At 42.7% G+C, this 12,495-nt stretch overlaps 1 protein-coding gene across 3 annotated transcripts in view; it reads left to right on the forward strand.

The window, feature by feature from the left end:
• The window catches only part of FNDC1 (fibronectin type III domain containing 1), an 82,033-nt gene that overhangs the window by 67,315 nt on the left and 2,223 nt on the right, over positions 1 to 12,495 (forward strand). For all 3 annotated transcript variants that reach the window (XM_080941937.1, XM_080941935.1, XM_080941936.1), the window contains 5 exons: positions 397 to 627; positions 3,559 to 3,667; positions 7,545 to 7,624; positions 10,575 to 10,604; positions 11,717 to 11,878. In XM_080941937.1, coding sequence (XP_080798063.1) covers positions 397 to 627; positions 3,559 to 3,667; positions 7,545 to 7,624; positions 10,575 to 10,604; positions 11,717 to 11,878 — 612 coding nt within the window. The remainder of the gene's footprint in view (positions 1 to 396; positions 628 to 3,558; positions 3,668 to 7,544; positions 7,625 to 10,574; positions 10,605 to 11,716; positions 11,879 to 12,495) is intronic.

Consider the following 12,495-nt stretch of genomic DNA (forward strand, 5'->3'; position numbering starts at 1 on the left):
GGGTGTCTTTCTTGCTGACTCTGTACTTTATTTGCTAAGAGGTAGTATCATTTATTAAACCCAGAGCTTGCCAATTATTATAGTCTAGCTAGTCAGTTTACCACAGGGATCTCTTGTCTCAGTCTCTCAAATATGGTTTGATTATGAATAGCTTCCACACCTGCTTCACTGTTACATGGCTTCTAGGGACTGAAATTAGTGCTTGTTCTGGTGTGGCATGTCCTTTATCCCCAGAGACATCTCCTCAGCCCCAGGGATGAGCTCTTGAGTTAGCATCAGAAGTCTCTGGAGTCTTGGCAGGATGAGCCTAATTTGTGGGTTTGAGTCTATGCAACACATGCTATGATTCTGTTTCCAAAAAAGCAAAGTCCAACTAGGCATCTCTGTTCTTTCCAGCTCCTTACGTGACATACCTCAGTAAAGACCCATCGGCCCCATGCTCCCTGACGGATGCTCTGGACCATTTCCAAGTGGAAAGCCTGGATGAGCTCATTCCAAATGACCTGACAAAGAATGATCTGCCCCCTCAGCACGCTCCCCGGAACATTACTGTGGTCGCCATGGAAGGCTGCCACTCCTTTGTCATTGTGGACTGGAACAAAGCCATCCCTGGAGATGTGGTAACAGGTATGTCATGTTCTAGGTAGATGCTCAGAGTTCTGAATGGTCTGTAAGAGTGAGGATAGTTGAATGGGTGGATGCACAAATGGACAGGTAAGATGGGAAAGGAAGACTTTTTTCTTCAGTGGCATGGGGATTGTGGGTAACTGCAGGAGCATTGTGGGTAGTTAAGAGAACACTGGATGAAAGGCAAAGTCCTGAATTGTAATCTTGGATTGGTTTGTATGACCTTGAGTTAATAATACATCCTCTTACTGGGACTCATATTCTCATATGAAAAAAAAATACCATTAAATGTTCCATATCTTGTCTCCCTGCAAACAAAGAGCAGAGCAACCACTTGTTAGTTGGTAACAAGGCTTCTACTGAATCACTACTGTGTGTCTCCTTTTTCCACACCTTCTGGGTACTCCCATAGCAGCCAGATTCGTCCCAATTCTTTATGTGAGAATTTGATACAATGGGGAAACCCTAAGGACCTTAAGCCGTGCTTCTGGGCTTTGGCCAATGAGATGCTTGTGAGTTTCTGTTACTTTACCAAGATGACAATTGGGAATGAGTCTGTTGAGACGAGTTCTTACAGAAAGAGAGTCAACATGTCCTTTAGTGAATCAACAGTCTCCTTTGTACAGGATTCCTACCAGGTCTTCGAGTTGTGTAAGAGGAAGGTGCACATTTTGGCTGTGAATCTGTTCCTGGATGGCAGGGGTAGTATCAGAGGTTAGAGATCGATGTTATCCATTTCGGGGGTCACTCCTAGTGCTTCTGCTGTAGGAAACCCAGTGTTGTCTTTTAAGGAGGAAAAATGTGTTCAGGAATATTCCAAGGGCAGCTTCTCTTATGGGTTGTTCACAGTGGCCCCAGAGCCAGGGTAAGGGACCAGGAAATATCGTACTCATGCGTCCTGCCAGGTGGCCAGGTGTGGCTAAAGGGTTAAGGGTCATAGGGCCAGTGTGGATGAGTGGGCCTGAGCCCCCGCTGTAACTGATAGTTGCTTCTTTCATGGTGTGTGCTGAGTGAGACCAATCTCTGAAAAGCATAGCACATTTCTAAAAGAAAGCACAGAGATCGGTAGAGGAAGGAGGCCTGTAACAAACCACTGAGAGCTCTCCTTTTAACTGAATGTGGTTTTATGAATGGTCTTCCCTTCCCTACCCCTCTTCTCCGGCCCTCTCACTCTTTCCCCTCCTTCTCCTTCTCCCCCCTCCCATCCTCCTGTGTGTGTGTGTGTGTGTGTGTGTAGGTGTAGGTGCAGGGAAGCCAGAGGAGGACAGCAAATGTCCTGTTTTGCCTCTTTCCACATTAGTCCTAGAGACAGGAACTGGACACGGAGCTAGGTTGGTGGCCAGAAATTCCAACAGTCTTCTTGGATGTGCCCCCTCCCCACCTTAGCAGCTGAGTTATAGGAAGGCATGTGCCCACACTAGGCTCTTTGCCTGATGAACCATCAGCCCACACCATAATCGGCAAGCTTTAAAGGCCACAGTGAGTCTTTCAGTCACATCACATACCTGGAAGTAACTGTCAATATTTCATCTCATATAAAGGACAAACGTACATCTTTACCATGGAACTTGGGTTTTGTCTGTCTTTTAAATTCTTGTTTATACATTCATTGCACAAAGTGATGGTTTTCAGAACTACATTTTTATTCCAGTGTATCATGTACTTTGACCATATTCACCTCCCCCTTTCTCTCCTTTTATCTTCCCTTTTCAAATGGTCTGTCTATCTTTCTGTCTGTCTATCTATCTATCTATCTATCTATCATCTATCTATCTATCTATAATATCTATCTATCTATAATATCTATCTATCCATAATATCTATCAATCTATCCTTCATCCTCTGTTTGTTTATAGATCATCTACCTATTATTACTCTATCCTTTATTATCTATCATTTACTTATTATCTATTATCTATCATCTATCAATTATCTACCTATCTATCAGCATCTATCAATGTATCTACTATTTATCTATCATCTACCCATCATTTATTATCTATCTGTCTGTCTATCCATTTATCTTCTATTTGTCTGTCTATCTATCTATCATCTATTATCTATTATCTATCTATTCATCTATCTGTCTGTCTATCTATCTATTCATCCATCCTTCTATCATCTATCTATACTACACATACAATAGGGAAAACAGAACACTTGTCTGAGTCTGGTTTAGTAAATGCTAAGTGCTGGGCGCTCTTCTGTCTCCCACTTCTTTCTTCCCTGTGCAGTCAAGATTACATGTAATTAGCCCCATGAGGTGGATGAGGGCAGAAAATGAGGCTGGTGGAGTAGGAAGAAAAATAGGAAGCCAAAAAGACACCAGAAAGCACTTGAGTTTGCTGTCCCCACCTGAATTTAGCAGTCGTTACTGAAGTGTACCATCCTGACTCATAGTGAAACTTGCTCTCCTTGGGGTTCTTATGGAGCTATATATCAACATACACATGCATAGCTCCTTTCCCATCACACCTGTGTGATTTGGTTCTTTCTTAGTTAGCTTCAGCTGTCACCTCGACACAGCCCAGAATTATCTGAGGGAGCCTCAACTGGGGCATTGCCTCTATCTGATTGGCCCATGGGAACAGCCATAGGGCTTTTTAAATTACTAATGGATATGCGAGAGCCCAGTCCACCATGGGTGGTACACCTAGGCAGGCGGGTGTGGGCTGTATAAGAAAGGTAGCTGAGCAAGCCAGAGGATGAAAGCCAAGAAGCACATTCTTCTACAGTTCTACTTCAAGCTCCTGCTTGAGTTTCTTCCCTGATTGCCCTCAGTGATACACTTTGACCTGGAAGCATAAGATGAAATAAACCCTTCCCTCTCCCAAGTTGCTTTTGGTCATGGTGTTTATTGAAGCAACAGTAAAAGCGAACTAGAACATGTTCCTTGATGCTCATCAGGTTCCTCCCTCTTCCTGTTTCCAGGATACCTGGTCTACAGCGCCTCTTACGAGGACTTCATCAGGAATAAATGGTCAACTCAGACCTCATCAGTGACCCATTTGCCTATAGAGAACCTGAAGCCAAACACAAGGTATGGCATGGTGGCTGCTTACAAACCAAAGGCTGGACCTGTGGCTGGATCATAGTATCCTTTGGTTAAAAATGAAGAATTAATCAATCATCACCATTTCCTTGAATTCTTGGTTTAGCTCATGGGATACCAACGAAGGCTCACCACATGCCATGTCTCTTGCTGAAGAGAAGTGACTTCATGTATGGTGGTTGCTGCTTCACAATTGTACTCATTCCTTGTTTTTCTAGGCATTACCTTGAGGGCAGAAAAGCTGTTCCCTGTGTTGGGAGAGAATTGATTCAGTTTCAGTCATTAATGTGACGTTTAGGTAGTACAGTCTTGCTATGTGACGTAAGCAGGACAACATTTGCCAAACATGTAACGGACACGGAAACTTTGTGATGTAGACATTCTAGAACATTCTAGAAAGGTGTATTACAGGCATTAGCAAAGGTTACAAGTCTGCCTTCACCACACAGCACTTTTCTGGAAGCACTCAGTGAGAAAGCGGCCAAACTGGTTCACACGAGAATGTCTGACTGTTGACTCTTCTGTTGTGCTGCCTATTTTGGGAGGCATGACTCTCAGAATGTGGCCTGGTTGGTGAACATGCATGAGGCACTGGCATGCCTTATCCAGGCAGCGGTGTGCTGGTAAACTGAGCACCTGAGAAGTTGGCATGGGGTAGGGAAACCCCTGGTTTATTGCATTTCCAATGCCTGTGGTTCAGGGACTCCTAGTATAGCTGATTTCACAATGTCAGTGGAATCATAGGGTTCCCATAGTCCTACATAGCTTCACGGATCCCGAATGGGTGGTGACTGGCAGGTTGTCCAGATAACCATCGCACTACGCTGTTGAATAGAGCCAGTGGGTTTGCCCAAAGTGGCTCCCACAGGCAGAGGAGTATAGAAAGGTCTGGAACAAATGACTCAGTGAACAGACACATGCAAGAGAGCATAGAATCTGGCCAGAACCAAGCCACCAGGAGACCTCTCCAAAGCTGGGAGCACTCCCTGTGACATTTTAATGTGCCATTTAAGCTCACTGGAACCAAGCTTCTGTAAACTGTTATGAATTTCAGGGTTTGGCAGGTGTAAGGAAACAGCAAGTCAGGGGATAGAGAAAGTGCTTCATTCCTTTCTGACAGCAATGAAAGTTGACCAGAGCAAATAAAAGCAACAGAGTCAGATGGAACGGGGCCAGCATTATTTTTCTCTTTGTACAATAATTTCTTCTAAAGCATATCCACAATACATATCAAAAACATGGAAGATGCCTTCCAGTGGATATACCACATAACCACTAGCAACAAGAGTTAAATCCTAGTTTCTTGACCTCTTCCCACCCAATGTTTTTTCCATAGCTTTTGCTGCCATATTGGATTCCTGCCATTTTGACTGTCAGGAGACGGTGGTGTAAGGTAGAGGCGTACTTGTTCTAACCATGGCTCTGGGTCCAAACTTCATTCAAGCAGTTCTTCCTGTTTATTTTGGGACAGGGTTTAGGGTATGGAGGTAAGCTAGATGCAGCTCTCTTGAAGAGTACAGTGCTGTCCTCATGGGACTTGTTGTGCGATGGGAGAGACAGATATCAAAAAGAAAAAACAGAGACAGACCTCCATAGCCAGAATGTGAGAGAGTTTGGGGAGAGTACATAACAGGGGAATTCTTGCTCTTCTGAGCCTGAGGCTAGTCAGGCAAGGATAAGAGAAAGTTAGGTTGAAGGCATATGGCTTGGTAACCCAGAGAACAGGTAGGCAGGGTGAGGTAATGCCAAATTGCTCCAGGAAGAGGAAGTTCCAAGCCCTGAGCTGTTCTAGGGGAATGGACAGTCTCAAAAGAAAAGAATTGGGATGAGGGGATGATAGACAGTAGGAGGCTCCATCTGCCCCCTTCACCCAGGCTCTCGTAGCTTCCCCTGACAGGCTTTTGGCTCTTGGAGTAGAGTATGCAGGTGCAGTGTAGCATGGCAGTTTCTCTGGCCAAATTCTCTCAGGACCCAAGAGAACAGCAGCCACAATACAGCCAGAGAGGTGTGGACGCAATGAACAGGACCCCCATCCTTTTTCCCACTACTTGATTTCGTGGGGTACTATCAAGGCTCAGGTACCCATCCTGTCGAGTTAGACTCTTTGCAGAAGGAGGGGGAGGGGCAGGCTGTCTTTCAGGAGAGACAAGAAAGTATCAAAGGAGGAACCAGAGTCTAAAATTTGGTGGTTTATGTTGGGTCCTGTTTTTGTTTACTAAAACAAGTATATTCTACTTTACTCACTAAACAAGAGCCCCACCATCACTCCTTGGGGTCTGTGTGTGTATTTTAAAATCCAGTGTTACAATAAAGAGCCAGGATCAGAATCTTAGATGGATCACACCCCATCATGTGCAACAAGAGAGTCACCCCTAATTTCAGAATGGCTTCTCTTTAAAGAAGAAAAGTTTGCAAAACTCAACTAGCATTGTGATGTGTACAATCCTTCCTGTTAGAACTGCCAGTGGGGTTTTGCCACAAATCACTTCACAGCCACCGAGAGTGAATAATCAAGAAATATGCACTTCTGGGTCAGCTGGTGTTTGGAAACATGTTTTTAATTGTACACATCTTTTTAAAAAGAAAAAAAATTGAAATGAAAAAAAATCAATAGTTATAGTATGTGGATGATTTAAGATTTTTACCGCATGCCTTTTCTCTTGAAAGCACAGGAGAATATCTGTGTGCTGTGAGGCCAGAGGTGGTGATGTCATTACCCATGGCTGTGGCCACCCTTGGAATGTCAACAGTCTCTCCTTAAAACTTCTCGGGCGTTTTCTTAGTACTTGCTTCTGTACCTGTCTTAACCAGATAAAGAAGTTTGAAATAGTTAAATGAGACGTTTCTTCTGGCCAAAAGCTAGAGAAAAACACTATTTCTAAGGCTCAAAGAGCCACCATTTATGGATCCTAGAAGAGTCTCAGGGTGAGGAGGTCAGAGGAGTTAACAACAGTGGTGCCAACTGATGTTCTGTTTCCTAATTTTTCTTTGAACATCGTGTTGGCCAAGTAAAAAATACTTAGAGATGGTGTTTCTTTCTCAATGAACAAGATGGCTAAAGCATTGTGCTTTCCAGAACATTCTCTGTTTCTATACACATATGGCCCTGCAGCAAAGCCCCAGTCCTCAGGTCCCATTCCCCCACTTCCTCTTCCCGAATGTGTTCCAGGCATGGCTGCTTGTGAGTTCTCCTGAGAAGGCCACCATCTCCTGCCAGTCACAAGTTCTCTTTGTTTTGAATCCATCATGGAGTTGGAGATGTTGGTTAAGTTAACATTTGCACTCTACTCTGTGTTTTATTGCCCCGGCTCCTCTCTCTTGGAGTGTATACTGGCCTCTGAGTCTTAAGCAGGTTTTTAAAAGATGAATTAGGAGAGTCACCCAGTGTTTGCCTAGATGTTCTGGGAAAAGCACTCAGAACAACTATCAGCCTAGTGTTTCTGTTTCAGTCTATTTGCCACATGCCCATGCTATATTAATTATGTAATTTCAAGAAATTGTCAAAAGTGAGAAAGTTCAGGAAAATACATGAAGATAAACAGCTCTCCTTGTGTCTCTCTCTGCCTCTGTCCCTATCATCCATCTGTCTGTCTGTCTGTCTATCTATCTATCTATCTATCTATCTATCTATCTATCTATATCTCTCCATCCATCCATCATCTATCTATCATCTATTGATTGATTGATTAATCAATTGATCTATCATCTATCTATCTCTGTTTGTTTGTGTCTATGTGTCTGTGTGTCTAAAAACAGCACAACTCCAAGCTTACTACAGAAACATGCTTGTAAGAATCTGTCTCATTGCTCAGAGGTCAAGTCAACTTCTCTTTTAAAAGTTGTTTTCTTTTTCTTTCTATTTCAGGTATTACTTCAAAGTTCAAGCCAAAAACCCTCATGGCTATGGACCTGTCAGTCCTTCAGTCTCATTTGTTACAGAATCAGGTATGGGCGCAGTCATCTTGGTATTGCTTGCTTTGGAAAATGAAATAAATAATCACAACAACAGCCACTGGCAGAGTGGAAACTGAGGCAGGGGAAATGCCTCCTTTTCTGTTGGATGAGTTCATGTTTCCTTTTATAAAACAATCACCCCAACCCCTACTGCATTAGAGGAGAACTAGGGTCAATTTTTTTCATTAATTTATTTATTCACTTTAAATTCCAATATCAGCCCTCCTCCCCAGCCCCCCATCAGAAGCTCTTTTCCCTTTCTCCTCTGAAAAAAGGATACCCCCTGGTACAGACAAAGCAGCTCAGTTAGGGGAACAGAATTCACAGGTGGGCAACAGATTCGGGCATAGTCCCCAGCTCCTGTTGCTGGGGGACCTTCATAAAAGCCAAACTGCACATCTGCTGTGTACGTGCAAGGGCTCAGGTCCAGTCCAGGCTTGCTCTTTGGTTGGTGGTTCCGTCTCTGGAAGCACCCAAGGGTCCAAGGTAGTTGACTCTGTTGGTCTTCCTGTGGCATCTCTATCTGAAGTCAAATTCTAATGAAAGGAAAAACAGATTTAGTTTTCAATCTAAAGATGGGTCTGACTTGTTAGCATTAAGTACTTTCAGAACTTTCTTTGTTGCTAGATTTGTTTGTTTGTCTTTAGTTTTAATGAAAAAAATAGCCCAGGCTGACCTAGAAATGGCCATCTAGCCCAGGCTGGCCTCAGGCTACTGCCTTATGGAATTATAGGCATGCGCAAGCACACCTTTTCAAGTGTAAGAATAACATTTTTATTCCAAATGGCTAGAAAAAAATCTACCCTAGATGACCTGGGAGGCAGCTGCTTCTCCAGTTAGCCAAATCTTCATCTATGATTTTGTTTTTTAATGAGGAAACAGAGATGTCTAGTCAAGTGGTTCTCAGCCTTCCTAATTTGACCCTTTAACAAAACTTCTCATGTTGTGGTGACCCCCCAACCATAAAATTATTTTTGTTGCTACTTTATAAATGCAATTTTGCTATTGTGATGACTCATAATGCAAATATCTGTGTTTCCCGAAGGTCTTAGGTGACCCCTATGAAAGGGTAGTTGACCCCCCATGCTTGTATTTGATTTTTATCTCCACCCTTCTACCTTGGAGATCTTGAGAAGGGCACCGTTAGCTTTTCCTCTGACATCACAAGTTCATGTAGAGCAGATGGATCCAGAATGAGCTGCCTATATGAAGCACCAAGGAAATCTGGGTGATAGAATATTCTAAGTGTGGAGGGGGAAGCTCTGATTTCATACTTGCTCTACATTACTAGGTGTGAACCCCGAAACACAGTGTTCTGTCTGAGGATTTAGCACAATGGTCATGTTTGCCTGAAATGAATGAAGCTTTCCCCCACTGCTGGAAAAAAAATGGAAGGATAAACGACAGAGAGGAGAGGGTGTTAGCTCTTTAGTCCACACACAGAGTTTATGAAAATCAATGTGCTACCCAAAATATCTCAGTGGGCAGGGGACTGGTCCAGTGTACCAGAGGCCTGAGTTTGAGTCCCAACACCACCTGAAAAATGATCTTTTTCTGAAGCAAAATTTCTTCAAAGGCAAGTTTCATATTCTCTGAAGTGATTTTTGCAGTTAAAGCATAAACACTTTTAGATATGAAATGTCATAAATTTTGAGTATATTTAGCCCTGGCCACTGTCCAGACAGCATGTCCTTCAGCAGCTTCCTCCTGCTGTCCTGCACACATCTGTTCTCTCCCACTAAGTAAACATCGTCTAAGATTTGATATAACCCCACCCTAAAGTGTATACTAGGATTTGATATATGTGCCCTAAAGTGTATACTCCTTTGGTTGGCTTCCCTCCAAATAATCATCTTTTTTTGTCTTTTGCTTGGGGGTTGTTTTTATTTTGGTTTGGTTTTGGCTTTTTGAGATAGCATTTTTGTATAGTCTTGGATGCCCTGGGACTAATTTTGTAGACGTGGTTAGCCCTGAACTCACAGAGATCCACCTGCCTCTGCCACCAGACTGTTGGGATTAAAGGCACAAGTGACCACACCCATTGTGTTGTTAGTCTGTCATTTTTACTTTATCTGGTTTGTATTTCATTGTACAGCTGTGCCACAATCCGTTCATTCAATCCATTCAACTGTAACTTAAGTTATCTCTACTGTTCGGCAATTACAAAAAGGCCATTCGTGTCTATATGTAAATGTTTGCATTTGTATTTTAATTTCTCTTGGGTAAACACTGAAGAACGAAAAACACATGTGACGTTATCATGTGCAGAACATTTTAAGAAATCACCAGACTTTCTCAAATTGGAAGTTTAAAAACAAGAGCATTGATTTTTCTTCACAAAGTTTTATATGATATACTTGTTTATGCATATGTGTGTAAGAGAGAAAGAACATATGTATGTATACATACCACAGTGTGCATGTGAGAGAGTATGGGTGTGTACATTCGTGAGTGTGCATGCCAGTGTACCTGTGAGAGAGTATGTATGTGCAGGTGTCTGTGTGCATGCCACAGTGTGCCTGTGAAAGTGTGTGTGTGTGCCACAGTGTGTATGGGAAGGTCATAGGACAGCTTTCAAGACTTAGACTTCTTTTACCATACAGATTCAGGGATGAAACCCAGGTTCTTACTCATTGAGTCATCTGGCCAGCCTGAAATATAAATGCATATATACCTATGGACTGATTTCATAACACAACAATTCAAATCATCACTTTCAGAAACCCACAGCTTCTGTGTCAACAATAAAGCAGTTTCTCAGAGAGTATTTCTCGAAAGATGATGCTTGCAAAGTGAAACCTATGGAACACTATGGTGTCTGATAAACAAACCTTCTATTTCCCCCTCTATTCCAATTTGATTAGCTCTTTTAATAATAGTAGGCATTTCAGCATTTTCCCAATGTACGTTACAAAGTCAATTACTTATTTTTTCTCCACAGATAACCCTCTGCTGGTTGTGAGGCCACCAGGTGAGTTTCTCATCTTGAGGATGCTGATACTCTGATTGTGAACATGAGAGGTGAATGATGAGTATGAGATGTACGGTCACTATGGTGACCCACAAATAGAAATGGTGGAGCATTTCACATCTGCACTTTTCATCTACCCTCCGTTCTCTTTGTAGAAGAGAATGACTTGAAAATAAATACTTAACATAGATGTTGACAGGAACAGCTAATGCCCATAAAATAGGCACTGTATTTACATGGTCTCCATGAGCATCTTAAAATGATGAGAAGTTGTCAAAATGCAGCAAGTGTACCACAACAACCTGAGCAAGCTCTTTGTTTCAAGTTCAAGACAGAAATAAAGAGGGACCAACAGAACAGGACTCTAAGCTAAGGAACACTGCACTGTGACAACATGTCCCAGTGGTCAAATGTGCCAATGCAGCTGCTTTTTTCTTGAGACTTAAGTCTTTCATGAGCTCTGAAAATCCTCTGTTAAAATACCAAGATCTAAATACTATAGCATTAAAAGTGCCCTGCTCTTCTGATATTTTAATTAGCTTTTGGATTCCTTGGTGCAATGTCTGAGGACATCAGGAGGGAGGAGCTTAGTTTGGTCTCTCCTCTCTGAGGTTTCAGAGCATAGCCACGTGGCTTCCTTGCTCCTAGACCTGAGGTGACATAGCACATTCTGGCTGAAGGACATGTGGAACAAATCTGTCCCCCATGGCAGGCAGGAAGGTGGAAGGGAGGAGGGGAGATCCCTTCAAAACCATTGTCTGGTTACCTGTTTCCTTCATCAGGTCTCTGCTTAATCCAGGTATGAGTTTATTAGTGGGTTAACCCATGATGAAGTGAGAACCCTCCTAATCCAATAATCTCTCTACAGCCCATCAGAAGTAGACCAAACCTTTAACACATGAGCTGTTGGAGGACATTTTAGATCCAACCCATAATACCCCAGTGTACTCTAGTATTAAAAAAAGAATGAAGAATACACATTTACTCAGAGAAGCCCAGAGAGGAAGGAAGGCTCAGTGAAAACACCCAGTTTTCTGATAGTTTGTGTGGAACAATAACCCCTGTAACCCACTGTACCTTAGTGTGTGTTTCTTTATGTGTGTGTTGCTCAGGTGGTGAGCCCATCTGGATCCCATTTGCTTTCAAGCATGACCCTGGCTACACTGACTGCCATGGTCGGCAGTATGTGAAACGGACATGGTACAAAAAGTTTGTGGGAGTTGTTCTTTGTAATTCTCTAAGGTATAAGATCTACCTCAGTGACAATCTCAAAGGTAAGTCTCACTCCTGGGTGGCTATGGTAAACTTCAGCCTGTTAATGACCTGGAAATCAGATGCTTCAGAACATTCTTCTCATCACTAGATAATGCTCATCCTCTCCCTCTCTCTTCCCCCTGCCCATCTTTATGTGTCTCTGCCTACCTCTTTATGTCTCTTTCACCAATTTTATTCCCCTTCAAAACCTCTAGGAAAGATTGCACAATCATCTTCCAGACCCTGGCGTGGGAAACACAATGTGGTCCAGCCTTGAGTTGAACTTCAGCACCACGGCCAGCACCCAGTGCCTGAAACTATGGGGAAATTGGTTCTTCTAGCTATACAGACCTGCCTGACTTCCAATCTCTTCTCTATTATGTCTTCCTTTATTCTCTCTGGGAAGCCGAGGATTAAAAGGCCCATCATTTACACATCAGAGCTGCCTGTATTACTCAATGTCCCCCATTGAACACATGTTAAATATTTAGGACACAAGATCTTGCTGGCTCTTTACAATGCTTAATGACATTTGTGCCATTACGAACATCTTTTCAGACCTGGAAAGTATGGAACACTTGACTTAAGTGATGTTTACAATTTAAACAGTCTCCAGAGCTTGTTCTAACTCAATGAC

Source organism: Micromys minutus, assembly GCF_963924665.1.
Source record: "Micromys minutus genome assembly, chromosome: 30".
Lineage (NCBI taxonomy): Eukaryota > Metazoa > Chordata > Mammalia > Rodentia > Muridae > Micromys > Micromys minutus.